Raw genomic sequence first — 19,908 nt, 5'->3', positions numbered from 1 at the left:
GTCAACGATATCCTTCAGTAAACTTGTATCATGATAAGATATGAACACGTTTTTCTATCAACACTCTTCACACTCCACGCTGTAATCCATCAATCATCACTCATGTTAACCGATATAATAACTCAATTAACTAAATAGCGTTATATAAAAGCCAGAAATTAAGTCAGTCAATCTTTCACTTTGTTCAAATATTTGCAGAAAATGAATTGAGTGCTCAAAAATATGTAGTTGCTAATAAGCAAATCGGCTTATCCACTCTATAATAATTGAGCATAATTGGATATGTCTGGCTTCAGCTTGAGGAATCGTTTTTCAGCCTTTAGGCTACCGAAAATAAAAGGCCAACAAAAACGCCGTCGACAAAATCCGCAATGTCAAGACATGACTTGGACTTCCATTTCAATGTTCGCGATAAAGCCGATGATTAGGCGCGGCACACGCCCCACAATGTGGCCAAAGAAATCTCGGCGGTGGCAGACTCACCCGTCAAATGGCCAATTAATCACAGACCCCCGAAAGCTCAGCCAGAAACGACTCAAAACGAACCCCAATCGACTTTCTTCGCAGACCCATCAATCACTACCTTCTGTGTCTTTAGTGGTAATTGTTTCGGCTAGCTCAAACAAACGGTGGCACACATCTTCTGCATTACTACTATTTATTACAAATTATCATTGATTTTAGGGCTACTTGGGGGAGGGGGGAAAATAATTTAATTAAACACTAGGCTCGTAACTATAGTTTTAGGTGTACGTAAAGCTGCGTCCTCGTAAAGTCGCTGACTAAATGTGTGCTAGCTAATTAAACGCGGTGGTCGTTGACTTCCATGTGGAACTCCCATCATGTGGAACAGCAGCTCTTGCTCATCGGATGAGGTGTCTCGCCCGGTATTTCGTGGGCAGCAGGGACATGGGATCCGTATTGTTGGGCACCTCTCCGGCCACAGCGCCCACGGGCTGGCTATCCGTGAACTGACCCGTTGGTGCATACGCACCATACGGATCCGATCGACTGGCCCATCCACCAGACTGCGACTCATACTGATAGCCCTGGCCGGCGAGTTGAGCCTGAGTCTGGGCATTTCCATGGATGTGCAGGTGAATCTCCTTGCTGGGTGGATGGCCACCGCCATGAGCACTCAAACCAGTGGTGCCCCACGACTCCTTGGCATGGGGATTCCAGCCCGGGTAGTTGAAGGACGGAGCCGTGTTCTCATACTGTCCAAAGAGACTGGACTTGAGGGTAATGAACTTTCCCAGAATGGCAATGGCGTTCATCACCACCAGAACCTTGAGCAGGAACAGCGATTTCATGCCAATGGCGACCAGAAAGGCAACCATCGCCGAAAGAACACCAAACTTGAAGATAATGGGTATCAGGGCCATTTGAAGTCGTCGGATTTTGCCGAAGGTACGACCCTCTGAAAGATACAAAATAAATTCCAGTGTAAATAAAATGTTTAAAAAATAAAATAAAGTTAGCAAATTTTACCATTAAATCTTTATGTTATGTTATGTAATTTAAATAGGTTAATTAATCCTTAAGGCTGAGAAATCATTCAGGTGAACTTCATAAAAATTAATGGATTACTCCTCAGTGGAGCCACTGCCCAAAAGAAATTCCGCTGGGTTTATCTCCCTCAACTGCTATAATTTCATCAATAAACAGAGCTGAACACTCAGGTATGCGAAAGTCCAATAAAAAACAATTCGCAAACAACGGAAAAAAAAACAAGCAAAAATATTTTCTCACCGCTTAAAGATGAGCTGTCTTATTTAATAAATAATTTGAGCGGCTCTAGAAAAGATGCGGAAAGTGAAATTACAATCGCCGTCCGGCATATACATACATATATCACAACTCGCAGTCCGAGATGATTTTTTCTCAGCTCTTTGGTGCTAACACCGTTTAGCGGCTTTTTGCTGTTTGCTTAGCGGCCACAGGTTTCATTGAAAACGAAAGTGAGTCAAGTTTCAGGGCTCTGGGAAATCGACTTTGATTTGAAAAGCCGCTAATCATTTGAGTGTCAGATGCAATCAGCCCAAATGAGACGCGCACTGAACTGATATTAGATGACCACACTAATTGCTGTGTCCACAAAGAGAAAAAAGGTCATAGTCTGGCTTATTATACGTCAAATGAAAATACGTGTGAAATTGAAATGTCAATTATATCATACCAATCGTAAAATGTTATGACAGTTTTGTAATGTTACATTTTACTGATAGATGTATGAAGAGATTATATAAAATGTGTCATTAAACATAAGCAGTTTCCATTTTAGTGTTTTATATGAGCTATTTTGGAAAATGTCTGAATTGACTTTAAAAGTAAGTGGTATTGGTTTGGGTTTTTTTCTTGCGGTGTACGCCATTTAAACTGCGTTTTGTTTGGTATTTGCTTTTTTAATCTTTTGTTTTTCTGAGGGGGACTCACCCACTGCTGAGCTGCCGGACGCGGGCTTTCCGTCGTCGCCATCGTCATCGCCGAATAGGCTTTCACCCAGATCGCTGCGAAGCCAGCCCCACAGAGTGCGAACCATGCCCCAGACACTGAGATCTGTGGGATCCGTGGCTGCCTGCACGGCATTGGGGTTCTTGTTACTCGATGCCCCTGCAGCAGCTTCTTTGTCAGCCGCATTCACCGCAGTTTGCTCCGCCTCCTCCTCCTCGTCGTCATCGTCGTCGTCGTCATCATCTTCACCAGCATCTTCATCGTTTTCCTCCTCAATTGGAGATGCAGCAGCCTCCACCTCGGGCTTTTCCGATGTTTTTTCAACCTTCTTCGTTATCTTGGCACCAAAGGCACTGCTCAGGCAGCAAAAGGCCAACAGAAGCAGCAGCAACGAGTGCCGCGCACTTGAACTCTTGGTGAGAAACTGAAAGTGGAACCAACAGAGAAATTATATCAGTGTGTGCCAGTGTATGTCTCTCATTGTCCGCGTAAAAAGGCCATTTCATCATAGCGAGGTGCGGATGTTGCGTAAACAAAAGACTTAGGAAACGAACCTGTTGCCACCTTGCCGTGTCGTGAAACGCACTTTAGAATCCACTTTGAACCATTTGAACGGCTTGGGTTATAAAATGTTTTATGGCCTCGCCTTCGTGCGAAAGCATTTCCCATTTTAAGCTAAACCCGACTATTGTGTAATCCTACATTTTTTAACGCTAAACATATTTTTAAAACTGCCGCTGATAGCAATTTATATGTAAATCTAAAAGGTTGCAAAAAATATGTCGCGTTGTATAAAATAGTGATTTATATACTAACGAAGAGCCGGACAAAGTGAAATTTAAGATGCATATTTTGTTAAACGTTTAGCAATAACTCGTTTAATCATAATTCTTTATGACAAGTTAATATGAGTTTAATGTGATTTCTTTCATTTTTTTAAGTTGTTTACTATTCATCCTTAAGTATAGTTCACATTACAACTTTGTGTGTAATTTAAAAGCATAATGGGAATACACAAAAGCTACAACTCATTGAGTATTTAAGCAACCTTCACTTCTACTTAGTATAATTTGAATATAAACCTAATTTCAAATAAAATATCTTCCCTACGAATACCAAAAAACGAAAAGTCATTGCTAGCGAGCTTTCCATTTTCAATTCACCTGCAGAACTTTTAGAAAACAAAAATATAATTGTTAAGCCTAATCACTAAAAGCCCATGGGAATGGAGCTATGTTAGTTCCAAAACAATAACCCTAACAAAAGGTAAACAAATTATGTGGAGCTAACGGTTGGCTTCATTCCCCAAAAGAATATTCGTGAAAACGTTAGCGATGTTTTAATTAACTGGCCCAAAATTTGGCCCAGAATTTGCATGGCAAAATACAGATGCCCAGAATTTTTGACATATTTTGCATTTGCTTTGGTTGTTTTTATAAACTGTGATTGGTGGCGCTTTTGTTGTGAATGACTCGCTTTTTATTAGTAGGCCAAATGCTGTGTGCTTTATTGGATTAGAGTCCAACTGTAAAAGGAAATCTATTTTGGCATGGCCTTGATTCAAATTTAACTGAGCGAGAAAATTGATTTGAATTTGGTGTGGGTCTTCAGATGCGGGAAAACAAAGAAGAAAGTCTTTCCCCAGTGATGCAACCGCCGAGAAAATGCATTGTTAAGTATCAATTTATTTGTGTACATTGATTTACATAATTTTCCAGTTCGGATTGACAGACTGAACACGATTTTTCGGCTTAGTTTCACTGCATATTTGTTTTAAACACGATCGCAACCAGTTAATTAACATCTTCTGAGTTGTTTCATCATCAGACCTAAACGTTATCACATCTGACACACTCACTTTCAGGCCATCTTCTCGAATATTATGGGTGAAATTTCATTCGACTTCATCTGGCTTATATGTAAATATTAACCGAAAATATTTGCACTTGCTGAGGGGCAAGATTTCGCCTGGAGTTTCGACGAAATGATGCGAACAACCATCAAATTGTTACCAACTGATGATTTGGTAGATTTAATCCGGTTAAAGGGAATTGGCATAAATGCAAGGAAATGTTTTCACAAATGTATCTCGTGAAATTCGCCCTAATTATTCATTTATCACATTAGTTGAATAATTTGTCAACATTTTGAAATCGTTTCTGTCTGGCTCACGGTTTATTTAACATTGGTAATGAAAACACCGAAATTAGGAGAATTAAATCTAAATGTTATAAACATTATTATACACAGGCATTTTGTTAATACAGCTAAACTTCCCACCTAAACATTTATTGATTATAATTGTAATTAGAGTGGCAATAAATTCCCTGAACTTTCGTTTCACGTGGGTGTAGCAAGCATTTTATGATTTTATTACATATCGTAAACATAAAAACATAAAATCCCAAACTTATCTCTGCTGTAATTACGCATTTGAGGTAGGGCTTTCGTTGTTCGTTGTCATAATAAAAACTATGAGCTAGTAAAGTTGTAAGTAAAACAACCCATGATGCAATTAAGTGGCACGTGGTTGAGGCAGCCAATTTAACCATTCGACCATTATCTAATGTCAATATAAAGTCGGAGTTCATGGCACGACCAGGTGGCGGAAATGTGAATGTGTGGTATTAAGTTTAGCAGCCAAGTTAATAATAGCACGGGGATCTGGCCAACAATTGAAAACTGGCCCGAATGAAAACACGCCTCAAAAGAAAGTTTGGCTTGAAACTAACCAAACAAACAAGTGATTTTTGTGCCAAGAATTATCTGCATTTGTCACACTGGCTTTTTGGCCAACATTTTAGATCTTTTGTGATTTGTGTGCTATGGTTCCTTTTCTTTTCACATACATAGATCGTGGAAAAGCGATTTGGGACAGTGGATGTGTGCTCAGAATTCCAATGAACAATGCAACGCAAAAGAAGATGTATTTTATGAAATTTGAAACTTGTGGCGCCTTTTGTATATATTTTTTATTTAGGAAACAGTTACGGAAAGTTCTGACAAACATGAAAAAATATATCAAAAATTACTTTATTTTGACTTGCAGTGGTCGCCCAACATGGAAGCTTTACATACATTTATCTGCCATTTAGATCAATATCTTTTGCATTCTTCTTTGTAAACTGTATGTATGGTTATTTGTTAACTTGAACTTGGCAGCTGCTCTTAATTTTGTACTCACCATTATGAAGCCAGTGACTATTTGATTAGTGCACGTTAATTGCAACACTAGCTGCAGCTGTATCCTTCGTTTTTACTGATTGATTTGGACCACTTTCACGCGAATCTATGGCAGACACGCAGATGTTGGCCAAAAAAGTAAATATACACGAGACTACAGCGGAATTGGCCAAGGAGTGGAGATAGCTGGGAATCGAGTTCGCATGGAAAGCGACTGCAACGCTTGAGATGTGCCCGTTGACTAACAATCTGAGTTGGCCTCGGCCACCAGGTAAGATCCAACGTCTCTGCCGCCGTCAACGTCGCTGCCTCGGACTTTTGGTGGATGCGGACCAGTCTTGGCCAAGTCGGCGCTTCTTCGCGCTGTTTGCTTGGCTACCGACCACCACTAGTTGGCACTCTCACAATGCCAGAGACACACGCTCTCCCAGTTACAATTTCGTTTTCAACACTTTCTTCACAATTTCCCCTAAACGGCGGCAGCAGCCACCAAAAAACTGCAAAGTCAATGTCTCCATCTCGGCTTTATCTGTACGAGCATGTATCTCAGCTCTTTTCTTCCTGCATGGACTGCCTTTATTACGAATTGTCGTGCAAATGGCTCAGAGCATGAAAACGGCTTGTGAACGTGACAATACGCACAACTGACGTCACTCAATTGGTAGTACTTGCACCCAGTGCCCTCATACGTGTGGTATTTGTTTTTAGTGGTGGTATATAGGCTATGAAATCTTATTTAAGTGTTTAATATTATATTATTATCTCCACAGAAAGTTTAAAAGGAATTTTAAGAACCATTGGATCTTGATTAAAAGTTATATAAAAAACTATGTTTAATTAGTTCTTCTATACAACTCGGTAAAAAGTTGAATATATAAAACATAGACATATAAAACATACAATATGATACTTTTTCTGCATGCAATTACCTTTCCCAAAAAAGGTTGGCCAAAAACGCATTCGGCTAATGAGAGAAAATGCGTTCATTAACAGCAATGGCGTTCTGCTGCATTTAACCCATCAAAAAGTGAATTGCATTGTTTCAAATTAACTAATTGGTAATACAATAAAATTCAACAATTTCCACAAAAGAGCAACTGGAGGCTTTGGGAGATAAATGGGTTTTGCGGCTTTCTCGTTTCGTGTTTCGCCTGCATGGTAAGTCGATGCCAAACATTTTTGCCGGCTACCTTTTACAAGCCATCCGTCGCTTTGGGCCGCGTTTCGTGATTCGATTGTCTTGACCCATTTCCCCACTACGCAGTGCTCTCTCTCTCCCTCTCTTTCTGTGCGACCCGGTGCCTCTCTTTCTTTTACGCACCTAACCCATTCACATTCCCCAAAGATCATCGCATCTGTCTCAAGCGATTTGCATGATAATGTCGCATACATTGGGCTGAAGTTCTATTTCTATTTGAAGAACCCTTTTCATATCGCATCGAAATGTTTTGATTTGTGGCCAATAATTGTCACAGTTCTGTGAGGAAGTTACAGTTAAACAGAACATTCACTTCGCCTGTTGCTCCAGAAATGCAGCACAGACAAGATTTTATAGACAGGTGGTCATTTAACGAACTTACACTTTATTAGCATTACATCAAATGGAGTTGCCACATATCGCTTACATAAACAATGCAGGTTCATTGCTCTGGGTGGCGGTGCAGTATAATCCAAAGGTTTGTCCAAATCATTACATAATGCCAGGCAACTGGAACTAGCGATTGTCTGTGAAAACCGTTAAGTACATACCAGTACCAGTAGTACCAGTAACATGAACATGAGTTCAGGTTCAGGTTCAGTCGGAGGTTGAGCTCTGGGGTTCAGGTTTGCCGGCTCGTTGAGTTTGCTCTATGACAGTGCCAACGAGACCCCATTTAGATAAAGACCTCCCCGGAATTCTATATCAAAAGCGTATAGTTCCATTCAAGCAGCATGGTAATCCTAACGGGTCTCACACCTTTCGACTTTTGGATTATCAATATTTTTTGGTGGTTTGCATTTCAACAAGGAACTCATATTTCCCAGACACCTTTCATTCTCCCCAAGCAATTAGCTATCTTAAGTGACACGATTACGTTTCAGATTTCCCTTTTATAGGGCTTTATTCTTTGATTTGTCATTCGAGGGAGAGACTTCTCAGCATTAGGCTATCTTAACTGACCAACTGTAACTTACGAGACATTTTTATAGACTGATTAATAAAATATTATCTCGCTAAGATCGCAACATTTTTTAGCTGTAAAGGTAGCCTAACAATTGTTTGTTGATAACACTAGATCGCAGCTAGCGATAATGAATGCAATTTGGAATCAGAGCATTTTGTTTTTTAATGCAATAATTACTTCTAATTGATGGTTTGTTTTTCCCATGAAAATACATTAAAATCAGTTGTTTTTTATAACAAAATAAATATTTTATTTGCATTGGCTGAACATCTTAACAAATGAAAAAAACACTTAGTTTGAGTTAGGGACTACTTCTTGCCCATTCTCGTTCCATAAACATTCGCATAGTAGCTTTGCCAATTGGAATTGCTCAACGTGGCATATGGATTGTAGTAGTTGGTGTTGTAGTACGTGGGATACAGATATTGGCCGATGACATAGGGCCAGATCCTAATCTGGGTATTGGAATAGGGACTCGGTGTCGTATACGTGCTGTAATAGTAGGGATACGGCGTTGTCTGGTAGTAATAGTTGTTCAAGCTGGAGAACGTGGGACTCGCCGTGTAGTAGGGGTTGTATTGGGTATAGTATTGCGCAGAACCCAGCTAAAATTATTAAAATTAATTAAATAAAGTTGAAACTAGAAGTTACTATATGCAGGACTTACCGCCAGCAGGACTGCAAAGAGCAGCAGTGAAAAGTAGTGTGGCATGTAGTGTGACATTTTGATAGAGAATCGTGTCCAAACTGAATGCTCTGAAATCGGTCCAATCCAATTTATAAAAATTTGACGCGAGAGGCGACAATTTTACGCCCCGCTGACAGATGCCAATTTTCGCAATTAAATAAACTTATTTTTTTTTGCTGGCCCAGCACTTTCGTCATTGAACTTGACTCATCCGGGTTACGTGCGGTACCAGCAACCGAAATTCTATGGGGTTGTTTACCCATAGATATATCTACATAGATATAACCAGATGGTATGGCATGGTGGATTCCCGTGACGTGTGCAACAACAACATTAAACGTATTGAAATTACCGAAAATTGTGAAAACATTTTGTTAAGTCAATTAATTGGGCAAGCATTAGCGTAGCAATTTGTTTTGTTTTTATTATTTCGTTTTAAGATTGCTTACAAATACGAAGATTATTTGTAAATTATACAATAATGTGGCGGACCCATCCGAGTTTGTTCCGGGTGTATCGAATGGAAATTTCTAGTTATAGAATGGATTTGAAATTGGAATGGAAATGGAACTGGAACTGGGAACCATCTCTATATACAGTATATACACACAACACGACTCCTGTCGCACGACTCAATTAATTAGACTACAATACAAAAGTACAAAACGAAACTCAACAAAATCGTCAACAAGGCGCTTAAATTATATTATCTCATTTGGATGGAATTTTACTGATTTTCACACATTTTTCCTTTTTTTTTCTATTTTGCTTCTTTTCAGTTACAATTACTCAGCATGTTTGCATACGGCGTTTAATTTAATTAGTTTGTTTTTGCATTTGGAGACACAATAAATATTTAATTAAGTGCAAATCGTTCAGTAATCCTCGTCGTCTTCATCTGGCGGATCTGTGGCATAGGTCAGTTCGTTCAGGTAGAACCATTTCTAGGGTATGAGATAGCGCATCAATATGGGTTCTTACATAGAGGGGTATTACGTATGGCAAAACTCACGGGTGACTCTGTGCAGTTGAAGTTGTAGTCCCAATCACAGATTCTGTACTCCTGGTTAAAGCTCGTCTCATTGGCGCACAGATGAGGAATGCGATTGCCCTCCTCGTCGCACATGTGAAAGATCTATTAAATTGGGTTAAGATATTTATATAAATATATAGTATACTTTCAGGCTATGGCAAAACTCTTTTAAAGCTCGAAATTAAGCTTCTTTTTTCCTTGAGAGAGAGCGAGGGAATTCCCCATTTTCTCACCTGGCAATTGTACTCCATGTCGGCATAGAAGCCCACCGAACGCCGCTTGCAATCGAATGAGAATGTTATATTATCTAAATTCGTCCATTCCTTCGTCTTGTGATTTTGAAATACTGGACTGGCAGGCTCTTGGCCCTGAACAGCAATGGCGGCCAGCAAGATAGGACCTGCAAGTGGCAAAGTACTAAATATTTAGTATAACAAATACTTGAAGAGTTAACTCCCTTAAAGTACCAAAAAGTACTTGCAAATTCAAGTCGACTTATTGCCATTTGCACCTGCAATTCCCCCAGTTGGCCAGCCAGGTGTGCTGCCTTTTTCGCTGCTCTTCCTTCTGCTTCGCCCACATTGACCATGGCCAATTTCTTAAGTTATTTGGCTCACGCATGGCCCAAACACTTTGAGTGGGCCAAAATACGAATACGAAAAAAAAACAAAACAATGACCGATGACAGACGGTTAGCGTTAACCGAGTGGCTTAATCGACGCACTTAGCATTTAATTTGTGTCTTGACTGGAAATTGAAGTCTTTATTGAGGCCACTACTCACCTAGTAAAACGCCGGAAAGCCATAAAATTCTATAACTGTAAACCATTTTTGTGGCGTTGAACATTTTGGCGTGAATTTTGTTTTTGTTTTTTGTTGTTGTTGTTGTTTTCCTGACCACTCGACCGCTGTCCGCTCCGTTTTGATATCACGCTGAAAATCCAAATCACGATCGTCTCGTCTCTCTCTCTCTCTCTGTCGCACACACACGCCCTCTCGCTCGCTCTTGTGGCCTCTTGCTACGCGTCCATTTAGCTGGCTCTGTTTTCAATTAGGAAGCGTGTCTTCGGTTTATGGCCGGCACATGGCTAAAACGGGGAGCTGGCTTGGAGAAGAAAACAAAATCAGTCGGAATGGAAGTGAGCTACAATATGTTGAATTTGGCTATTTAACATTATTCAACGGTGGTTAAATAATCTGCAGTAAGGGTAGATTTTGGTAATATATATCTAAATAAATATAATATAGAAATTTTACAACTACATTGCCACTTTATTTCACCCCCTAATTCATTAACTTGCTTCCTGAATCGCTTGTAGAAGAATATAGTAAAATATCAAGTCACACAATAGTTATGAAATTCTGTAGAAAAAATGACAAACTTGGCCATATCTTTGCCCAGCCTCATCAACAGGTTGAAGTGGGCTTTCGACTTATTACCAAACCAACCAGACGAGGCTTAGACGCAATTTACATGCCAAACCCACGCGGCCAAGACTTTGGCCTGACTCATCATCATCTTCAGCCGGATGTTTTGCAGCAATCATCTCGGCTAATTGATTTTCTTTAATATGCAACTGACAGCAGTTGAAACCACAACGAAAAACTGGAAAAAACTCCATAACTGAGTAATCCGCACCTTGTTTGGGCCAACAGGATATCGACAATCGCTGACCCACTTTGCTGTCATTCAAAATTCTTTTCTATGCCTTCAACTGAAATTGAAAGCAAATTTAGCTCATAATACATAAATGCCACATCAATCATATGTTGCCAAATTAACAGAGCGCATTTCAAATGATTTAAACACCAATCAAAAGACAATCAGTCAATGGCAGTTTCAATCGACAATAAGAATCTACTTATGCAAAAACTTGTTTACTCTTTTCCATTTCCAGCGAAGTGAGTGATTTATTTTGGAATTTGTGTAAAAAGGCCATGTTCGACCTTGTGGGCTCAATTAAATTGTCAACCCTTTCGGATTGAGGCGATTCCCTTGGTTAATCCAACTCTTTCACTTGGCCGCCATGTAAATCCTTGACATTTTATCGCAATTTATGGCCGCCAGATGCGTAGTTGCTGTGTCGATGGCTAAAAAAGGCCACAAAAGATCCCCAGAGTCAGACGATATAATCGTAAATTGTCTTTATCTCCGCCGCCCGCGCAACTAATTTTCAGCGCCAGGAGCGCCATGGATGCCCGATGCCCGACTGCATCAAAGATGAATGATATGCAACATTTTAGCCATCTCTCTAAAGTCTCTCGTGGGTCCGTGATGAAGTGAAGGCAGTCCAAAGGCGACGTAAAAGGTCATCAGTGCCAGGCGCAGCAAAAAGCCATCTTCACGCAAAACTGGTAAAAATTTTCATGGATCGCGTGGTTAAGTGGTTGCGGGGAAAAGGGGGAAAGGGGGATAGGGGGATAGGGGGGCTATCGGGCGGCCCTGGATGAGCGTCTGCGAACAAAGAGGCGCCTCCAAGATGACACAGCAGTCATCCAGCTGTCCCGTTCCACGTCCATTTGGGCAGCCCGTCGTCTTTCAGCGTCTTGGCGATGGCGCCTGTGACAATTGGTCAAAACCCCCCCCCCCAAAGCCCCTCTTCCCTCTCTCTCTTGACTGTTTCCGCAAAATGCTTGTACAGTTTTCGAAGGTTTGGGCTAATGGGAAAACACTCGAGCAGCTTCAAATGACGCCCACAAATCCTTAAGAGGCTTTGGGCGGAGTAATTAATTTTAACGGATTTTAAACAACTTTTTGTTTGGGGTTTTGGGTAATTGATAGTTGGATGCCAATGCACTTACAGTGGCTTCATTGCTTGATTTGTAGGGATTGGTTTGGTGATAGCTTTTAAAATGAATATGGTACAGATATAAATTGTCAATTTAAAGGATGTTAATATATGTATATATAAAAACACACTATTGCCAATTTAAAGGATGTTACATAGATATATAAGCACACGTTTGCCAATTTAAAGGATGTTAATATAGATATATAACCACACACTTTAGCCAATTTAAATATGTTACATAGATATATAAGCACACTTTTGCCAATTTAAAGGAAGTTAATATAGATATATAACCACACTTTAGCCAATTTAAAGGAAGTTTATATAGATATATAACCACACTTTATCCAATTTGAAGGAAGTTAATATAGATATATAACCACACTTTATCCAATTTGAAGGATATTAACTATCATAACTGCTGCTTTGAAAAGCAGAAAACTTTGCTGATTCAGAAACATTATCAAGGGCATTTAGCATTCGTTGGATGACTGGCCCAAATGAGGAAGATCCCTCACTCTGGGTATTCCCCCGACATTCATGGCATCCTCACTTTTGACATTTTCTGACGAGCGTGAGAAGCAACTCGATGCCTCAATACTAGAGACCATAGACCATAGACCATAGTTGCTAGACTCTGAGCTGTAGAGAGCCCATCTGGCTTGGTCCATCAATACCAATTGGCGGTGGCTGCTTGACTCTGTGGCCGCGTTCTGCTGGCCACCAAATTCCGCGAATGCAACTGGCTAGCACAATACTTGGATACTTGGATACTTGTGAGCCATCTGCATGCCACGAGCATGTGTGGCATTCATTTTGAAAACACACATTTTGAAAGTGCCATTTTACATTTTATGTTCGGGCTTTTGTGGTCGTTTGTTTATTGAGTTTTTGGTTTTTTAATTTTTGTTTTTGTGTTTTTGGCTTTTTGGGTTTGGGTTTTTAGTTTTTGATTTTGCTTTTTGGGTTTTTGGTGGACTCTTGTTGATTGGGTTTGTGGCTAATTCGGAAGTTTGTTGGCGTTGCCTTGCGAAACATCGCACTAATTTGTTAATTTCTGACGCGTAACCGAAGGCGCAATGTTTTATGGCATTTTGGCGCTGTAAATTTATGCAAATTTATCAAATTATATTGTTTCTGGATGAGGCAACGGATTGAAGGCAAAGAAAGTGCTGCCCTTGAGTTTAATTAGGTTTATGTTAGACTTTACTCCTGCTGCATAATGTATGAAAAAATATGGCTTGAAAATTATATTTTTATTTAACCAGGAAATCCTTTTCTTAATTGTATTGAATAAAGCATCGCATACTGGTTAGATAAATATTTTGATTGATAATTTAGCAATAAAAAAAGTTAACAAGGCCGAGAGGAGGCAATTTGAGACTTATCTGCGTTATTTTTTTCTGCTCCAGCATGTGCAACAAAGTGAGGTGAATAGGCAAGAAAAGTAAAATGGAAAAGCGGGGAAAATTATTTCACGTACTTGTGCACCACACATGCATGTGTGTGTGTGTGTGTGTGCAGCAGCGGAAGCGTCGCTAATTGGCGGAACTGCCGCTCAGCAGCAGCAGCAACAATGGCTGGAAAAATAAAAAGCGGCAGAAATATGTTGAAACCCGGCGATGACGACACCTGAGATGGCTTATTGCCACCACCACCTCCTCCGGAACCGATTGGATGGGATCGGATCTCCAGTCTTCAGTCTCGGATCTCTGATCTCGGATCTCGGATAGATGGCAAGCACTTGCATAACCGGGCGGCAAACATGGCCTAATCATCCCATCCGACTCCCAAGTAGCGGTTAGCCAAATTGATTAGGCCGACAGCGTTGACACTTCAAACTTGGACTTTTGCACACATTTCGCATTCGGAAAAGCACGGCGAAACACGGCGAACAAATGACAACGATAAATGGATGCCGTTTAATTGAGCCGCGATCCAAATGAAAAACCCGCTTGACCACCCAACACCCCCCCTGGAATCCCCCCCCTGGAATCCCCGCCCACTTCCGCCCCCTTTCACCCCCCTGCCGATCCAGGCGACGACGATTATTGGCCTTGAAAATTCGGTACGCAGAAATGCGCTTAATGCGAAAAATCAATATTGCTAAAAACACAAAACATACACACACACACACCACACACCACACACAGAGCAGCAAATCAGCAAGAAAAAAAATAAAACCAAAAAGAGCTGACAAGCTCAGTAAAACCGGCTCAAACTCGGACTTGTACTAAAACGAAGCAATCGAAGCTAACTTAAAACTCTACAGCTACACCAAAGCCCACAAATTTAACATAAATTGCTAAAAACACATTTAAACGTCCCTAACGTGTTTGAAAATGATGATAGAGAAATTACCAGGGAAAATTAATGGAGAAATCTTTAATTATATATCCAAATGCATATTTACATTTGCACACAACGAAAACACCATTTTGGCGGGCTTTATGAACATTTAAAATATAAAAGCCTTTGGGGCTTTAAATATAAAATTAAAAAATACGATCCAGTCAGATTATAGGCATCATCAAAAACACCAAACGATTTATATTCAAATTATATAAATGCAATAAATGAAACTAATAAAAAAGCTAAAGTAACATCCATGATTTACAAGTAAAAGCACGATTATAAATATTTTAATGTACCCATTATAGAGTAATTTAAAATTTAATAAATGTATAAATTGAAGTTAAACCCATCTTCAAAGCTGATACAGAGTGGCACCATTAATGATGCGATTATATTCCTTCCGAAAACACATAACATTTTTAAACATTTGAATCCAATTGATTTCTGTCCGACGTCATAATTAAGTTAAGCAATAAAAAGCTTGACAGCTTATGACCATATTTTGTTGGTTTATTTTTTATTTACACCAACATATAAGTTTAAGGAAACAGTTCGATGCAAACGATAAATAATGAATTTATAGATCTATTAAATTGGAAATACCGCTTGGCAAGGAGGGGAAATCAAATTTCAATGCGCAAGTTTAAAGAAAGTGAAGTGACAACTCGTTTGGCAGTGGGAAAATATAAGCCAATTAATTACTCCATCTTAATTTGTTGTTTAGGCAAGCAACCATAATTCAATGGACATTGGATACCAATTAAATGGGAAACATTTATAATGAATGGTTCAGGTTTTTATCTCACAAACAGTAGCATGAAAAGAACATTGAGTTATTGAGTATTAGCAGCAAAACCTTCCAACGGCAGCGGCAATCAATGAATAGATTTCTGAAATGAATCCCATTGTTAACCCTACAGCATTTGCGTTGAGGAAGTAGAGGTGGGCAGCTGGAAAGCGGCCTTAAAAGGTCGCACGAAACTAATAATTAATTAAAATTCCATTAAACGCGGCGAGAAGAAGCATTGATCGATCACACAATGCCAATTCAGTGATTTAAATGCCATCAGCAGCTGCCAGAAAAGAAAAGATCGATCGGCTACCGATTGCACATACAGATGTACCCATGTATGATGGACCAGCAAGTATGGGTCTTTCGATCCCAAGACGATGTCCATCCGTCATTAACATATCAGCTTTTGTGCTTCGCCAGAAATAACAATCGTTACAAGGGCAAAACCGCCATCACCACCGGCTGATGATGCCGATGAAATATTTCGGTTATCTGAACAGATACCAGATACCCAGATACCCAGATACTCAGATACGCTGACTTTAAGCTGATATTTTTAGATTCGCCACGGTAACATCTCATTGAAGTTGCCCTTCCTCACTTCATAGATCTGACAACCCTCGACAAGCCAAAGATCGCAACTCATCCAATTTGTAGTGCGAACTCGCCCTGTGGCTGTCTTCAAAGTGCGGATTAGGCCTGCATCCCAAAGATACAAAGATACACAGATACAGCGATACAAGGATACAAGACCACGAAAACCATCAAAAACATTAGACATTGATGTTGCCACGGAAACCAACTATTCGCAAAGGCTACAGCATTTTTATTTTTATTTCGATTTGTACATTTTTCTATTTCGCAATCTTGTATTAAATCTTAAGCCTTAAACTTGTCGGACTTGTTGGCTTTTTTGCTAGAAAAGGTGTGATATTGAGATCAAAATGTGTTCGTTGGCGCGGGGAACTTTCAAGCCTGCCATTGATTCTTGTAATATATATAATATAATATTAGTCACTTACTATTTATAAAACTAAGCAAGGACATCAATGACTAAGAGGCTTAACAGCTTCCAAGAAAACTTGTGAGAATTAAGTTAATCTACTTCTAGTTTCCGTCTTCTAATACCAAATTTACTAACTCGTGATATTTTTGTTGCTTTGCTTTTATAAATTTGTATGTATTTATGATATCGGAAGTGTTTGCAGTGTAGAACACATAGCTTTATGAAACCCAAATCTTTAAAAGCCTGCCTGTTTTTAAGATTGATCTTTTTTGGATAGCCCAATTTATTTAAATTTTGTTGCATAACAAGTTCCATTGCTCTGCACATTTTAGCACCAAATTTATGATCGTACACTTTAAAATCTTTCCGCGACAACCATAAAGGCACTGTGACGCAAAACGGTCAATCCATAATTTAAACGAATTAGTTAACATAAATTAAATAATTTATTTTGTGCGATTATATATAACACTGTCTCGTCTGCCGAAAAAAATGAATGTGTTCTCAAAGCAACTTCACTTGGCATTTGATCGCGATTGGTCGATTGTTCGACGATTGGCCACCCAATTCTCTGCTCGATTCTGGTTTGATTTCTCAATTGCGAGTGTAAGCCGAACCGGTTGAGGCGAAACCCTTTTGGTCGAGTTCAAGGCTCGCCACGTGTCGTATACGTGATGTGCCGGCACTTGGGCAAATCCAAACCCATTTCAATCCAATCCAAACCACACGTTGCATTAAGCACTTTTCACACAATTAAACAGCAGCAGCACTCAGGCATTTAGCCATTCAGCCATTCAGCCAGCGGGCAACATTAACTAACTAACTTGTAATGTGGCAGCAATAAATTTTATGTAAATCGCCGCTTTTTTTTGTGCAGTTTAAGTCGCATTGCAGCCGCACAAGAAAACGGTACGGAGCTAAACAATGCAAATAAATTACGGCTGCGGGTACGGATACTTTGTAAGCTGATGTGCAATTGAACGCAGAGATGTACACACATGTACGTACATATATGTTTGCAAAAAAAAAAAGAGTTAAATAAATATAAAAAACACCCGCCATCGCAAACACAGATACTCGGTGAAAAAAAAATGCGCAGATTTTCCAAGAATTCGCTGCATGGCTGCACTTGAAACTTCTTCTTGAATTTGTTGCACAAATTTAATAAGAGATTTTCAAAGAAGTTTTTCTGAATATTTAAGTCAGCATTTTACAAAATATTTTTGTATATTTTATTTCGAAAATTTTTAAGTTAAAAGTAAATCCTTCCAATCAGAAACTTAAAGCTTAAATGTAAAATTAATTTGCTTGGCATACTTCCGACTACTTGGAATATTAACTAGGTATTTTTGTGAGTGTAAAATAAGCGGGTGGCTGCTGTGACTCTCAATCTCGATCCACTCTCAGCTGCTGCGGCTGTTGCATTTAACCTGCACCACCAACAACAACAACAACAATCGCAGGCAACAAGTTATTTTTGTCCAAGTCATCGATTGCATGGCAGCTTTTGGCTTCGTCTTGGCTCTGAACGGAAAATGCAAGTGACTCCATCGGATTGTTTTTTTATACAATTTACCAAAGAATTTATACATTCCTACACCCAACGCAAAAAAAAAAAAAAAAAAAATAAAAGCAAACTTCAAAACCAGCTAGACAAAACAGAACTTGCTAATTGAAAAAAATGTTTGGAAATTATAAAAATGCAAATTTGCATAAAATTAACACTAATTAGTGTTATCGAATAACAAGTTTATTTTGGCCATAAGGCCAGACTAACAAATTTCCCAAAAAGGTTTAATAAAATCAACTAAAATATTGGTTAGCGTTCCAATTTGCCTAAAAGTAGTGAAGTTATGGCTGCTTATTTATAGTAGTAGTTTGGATGCTTAAACTTATAGAACGCAAGTTAAATAAAAATAGATATAAAGTTATATTTAAATCAATAAATATTTTGAAATAATATGGCAGCTTAGAGTTTTATTTATTGCTTAGGATTGTTTTGACAAGCAAACATAAATTCTGGCAAATAATTTAAACAAACGAATGCGATAACTCATAAGCATTTTTAAACGTTGTAAATGGGAAAATATATTATATATATAATATTATTTTTCCCCGCTATTTAAGCAATCATACTATAGCTAGTCTCCCGCTGAGCAACTCGTTTACTTGTTCTTTTGCATATTCATGTGGCACATGTGTTGGCTATTCACCGCACCATTGTTATTTGAATGGCAAAGTTTAAGGTATTAGCCCGAACTGAGAAATCCACTCAAACACCTCGTAATGATCGCCGCTTACGCAAAGTGCTCCGATTTGTGACAGATTTTGGTGTTTTTGGTAGGCATTGAATTATGCTAATGGCGCCGATAGCGATATTGTAGTAGTATATCATTATGTGCGTGGCCCGCAGATCGTTGATCGTTATGTAAGTGTTGTAAGTTCGAATTTGGAGCACACACGCATTATATAAGTGCGTTTTGCAGGCTGCACTTTTGCCGAGGGCCTACCTTGATTCAGAGCTGAGTATCCAAATATCCGAAATACGAAATCCGAATTAAATTCCGAATTAAATGCGAGAAATCCCAAATCACTGAGGCACTGCAAACGACTTTCTTGCCAAATCTTGAGGCTGGCTGGCTTAATTATTTTTAAAAACGCATTTGCATAAGATTTTCACGCTGGGCATGCGTATGTACATATATACAAAGATATTATTTTAATTTTGGCGTTGATACTTTATGTAATGAACACTGGAAAAACTATTGCTATTACGATGGCGGATTGCTATGGCTATTTCACCAGCCAGAAAACGGCAACAAAATATATATTATATATATATATATATATATATATGTATATATATAAATATAGCTCTTTCTTCACACGCACACACACTGAAAGTCGCGGCACAGCTCAAATCGAATCGCGTATCCGTCGGATGCAAAGATACAAAGCCAAAGCTAAAAGACAAAGCAACAACCGTTCGCTCAAGCGCCCGTTGAACGAATAAAACGGCCCAAAGACTTGGGCCCAAACACTTGACTTGGTCCGCAAAAAAGCCAGGCCAAAACAAAGCCAAACAAAGTCGGTAAAGTCACAAAAGTCAGCAAAGTCAGCAAAGTCAGAAGAAACTGTGCAAAGGCAGGCGCGAAATGAAAAGTGTTTCGTTTGGAATTGTCTTTACTTGTTTGCCGTGGCTGTTTTGGCCAATGCATTTGTGTTGGCCTCGTTAGCTTACGGTTCGTTTTTTTTTTTTTTACTTTTGGCCTGGAGACGTGAAAACGTTTGCAAAGTCGGCGCTCAACTGGTTCGCAGGCCGCCGCTCAAATTGGTTTTATACGCGGATCCGATCGCATCGCATCGCAACGGTATGGTATATGGTATGAATCGCTCTCGTGCGGAGCGCAATTGTATCTCAGAGATACATCCGCTGCAT

The 19,908-nt window shown here is 39.4% G+C and overlaps 3 protein-coding genes across 4 annotated transcripts; all 3 read right to left on the bottom strand.

The window, feature by feature from the left end:
• Positions 1 to 637: 637 nt before the first annotated feature.
• On the bottom strand, positions 638 to 5,866 carry LOC6532798. Its single transcript, XM_002093499.3, has 3 exons — positions 5,639 to 5,866; positions 2,437 to 2,878; positions 638 to 1,420 (listed from the first exon to the last, which is right to left on the bottom strand). Exons 1-3 carry the CDS (start codon positions 5,639 to 5,641, stop codon positions 864 to 866), a joined length of 1,002 nt encoding a protein of 333 aa, XP_002093535.1. The 5' UTR covers positions 5,642 to 5,866; the 3' UTR covers positions 638 to 863.
• A 2,176-nt stretch (positions 5,867 to 8,042) lies between these two features.
• LOC6532797 lies at positions 8,043 to 8,609 on the bottom strand. Its single transcript, XM_002093498.4, has 2 exons — positions 8,470 to 8,609; positions 8,043 to 8,407 (listed from the first exon to the last, which is right to left on the bottom strand). Exons 1-2 carry the CDS (start codon positions 8,524 to 8,526, stop codon positions 8,111 to 8,113), a joined length of 354 nt encoding a protein of 117 aa, XP_002093534.1. The 5' UTR covers positions 8,527 to 8,609; the 3' UTR covers positions 8,043 to 8,110.
• Positions 8,610 to 8,873: 264 nt separating this feature from the next.
• Positions 8,874 to 19,680, bottom strand: LOC6532796. 2 transcript variants are annotated; one of them, XM_015194127.3, is made up of 5 exons: positions 18,980 to 19,680; positions 10,307 to 10,628; positions 9,757 to 9,923; positions 9,503 to 9,625; positions 8,874 to 9,434 (listed from the first exon to the last, which is right to left on the bottom strand). In XM_015194127.3, exons 2-5 carry the CDS (start codon positions 10,368 to 10,370, stop codon positions 9,366 to 9,368), a joined length of 423 nt encoding a protein of 140 aa, XP_015049613.1. In that variant the 5' UTR covers positions 10,371 to 10,628; positions 18,980 to 19,680; the 3' UTR covers positions 8,874 to 9,365. The 2 variants fall into 2 exon arrangements, with proteins under 2 accessions (XP_015049613.1, XP_002093533.1); XM_002093497.4 differs by having other exon boundaries at positions 10,307 to 10,624.
• Positions 19,681 to 19,908: the final 228 nt, after the last annotated feature.

This window comes from Drosophila yakuba, chromosome 3L (genome assembly GCF_016746365.2).
Source record: "Drosophila yakuba strain Tai18E2 chromosome 3L, Prin_Dyak_Tai18E2_2.1, whole genome shotgun sequence".
NCBI lineage: Eukaryota > Metazoa > Arthropoda > Insecta > Diptera > Drosophilidae > Drosophila > Drosophila yakuba.
The sequence above is the reverse complement of the archived record's forward strand: the minus strand, read 5'-3'. Positions and strand labels throughout refer to the sequence as shown.

Excerpts from the sequence above, each read along its gene's own strand:
- LOC6532798 (XM_002093499.3), bottom strand. Across the intron at positions 1,421-2,436 it reads GTCCGGCAGCTCAGCAGTGG|AGGGTCGTACCTTCGGCAAA; the intron begins GTGAGTCCCCCT and ends TGTATCTTTCAG.
- LOC6532797 (XM_002093498.4), bottom strand. The coding sequence starts at position 8,526 with ATGTCACACTACATGCCACACTACTTTTCACTGCTGCTCTTTGCAGTC. Across the intron at positions 8,408-8,469 it reads TCTTTGCAGTCCTGCTGGCG|CTGGGTTCTGCGCAATACTA; the intron begins GTAAGTCCTGCA and ends TAATAATTTTAG.
- LOC6532796 (XM_015194127.3), bottom strand. The coding sequence starts at position 10,370 with ATGTTCAACGCCACAAAAATGGTTTACAGTTATAGAATTTTATGGCTT. Across the intron at positions 9,626-9,756 it reads ACATGGAGTACAATTGCCAG|ATCTTTCACATGTGCGACGA; the intron begins GTGAGAAAATGG and ends CCAATTTAATAG. Across the intron at positions 9,435-9,502 it reads TCAACTGCACAGAGTCACCC|AAATGGTTCTACCTGAACGA; the intron begins GTGAGTTTTGCC and ends CTCATACCCTAG.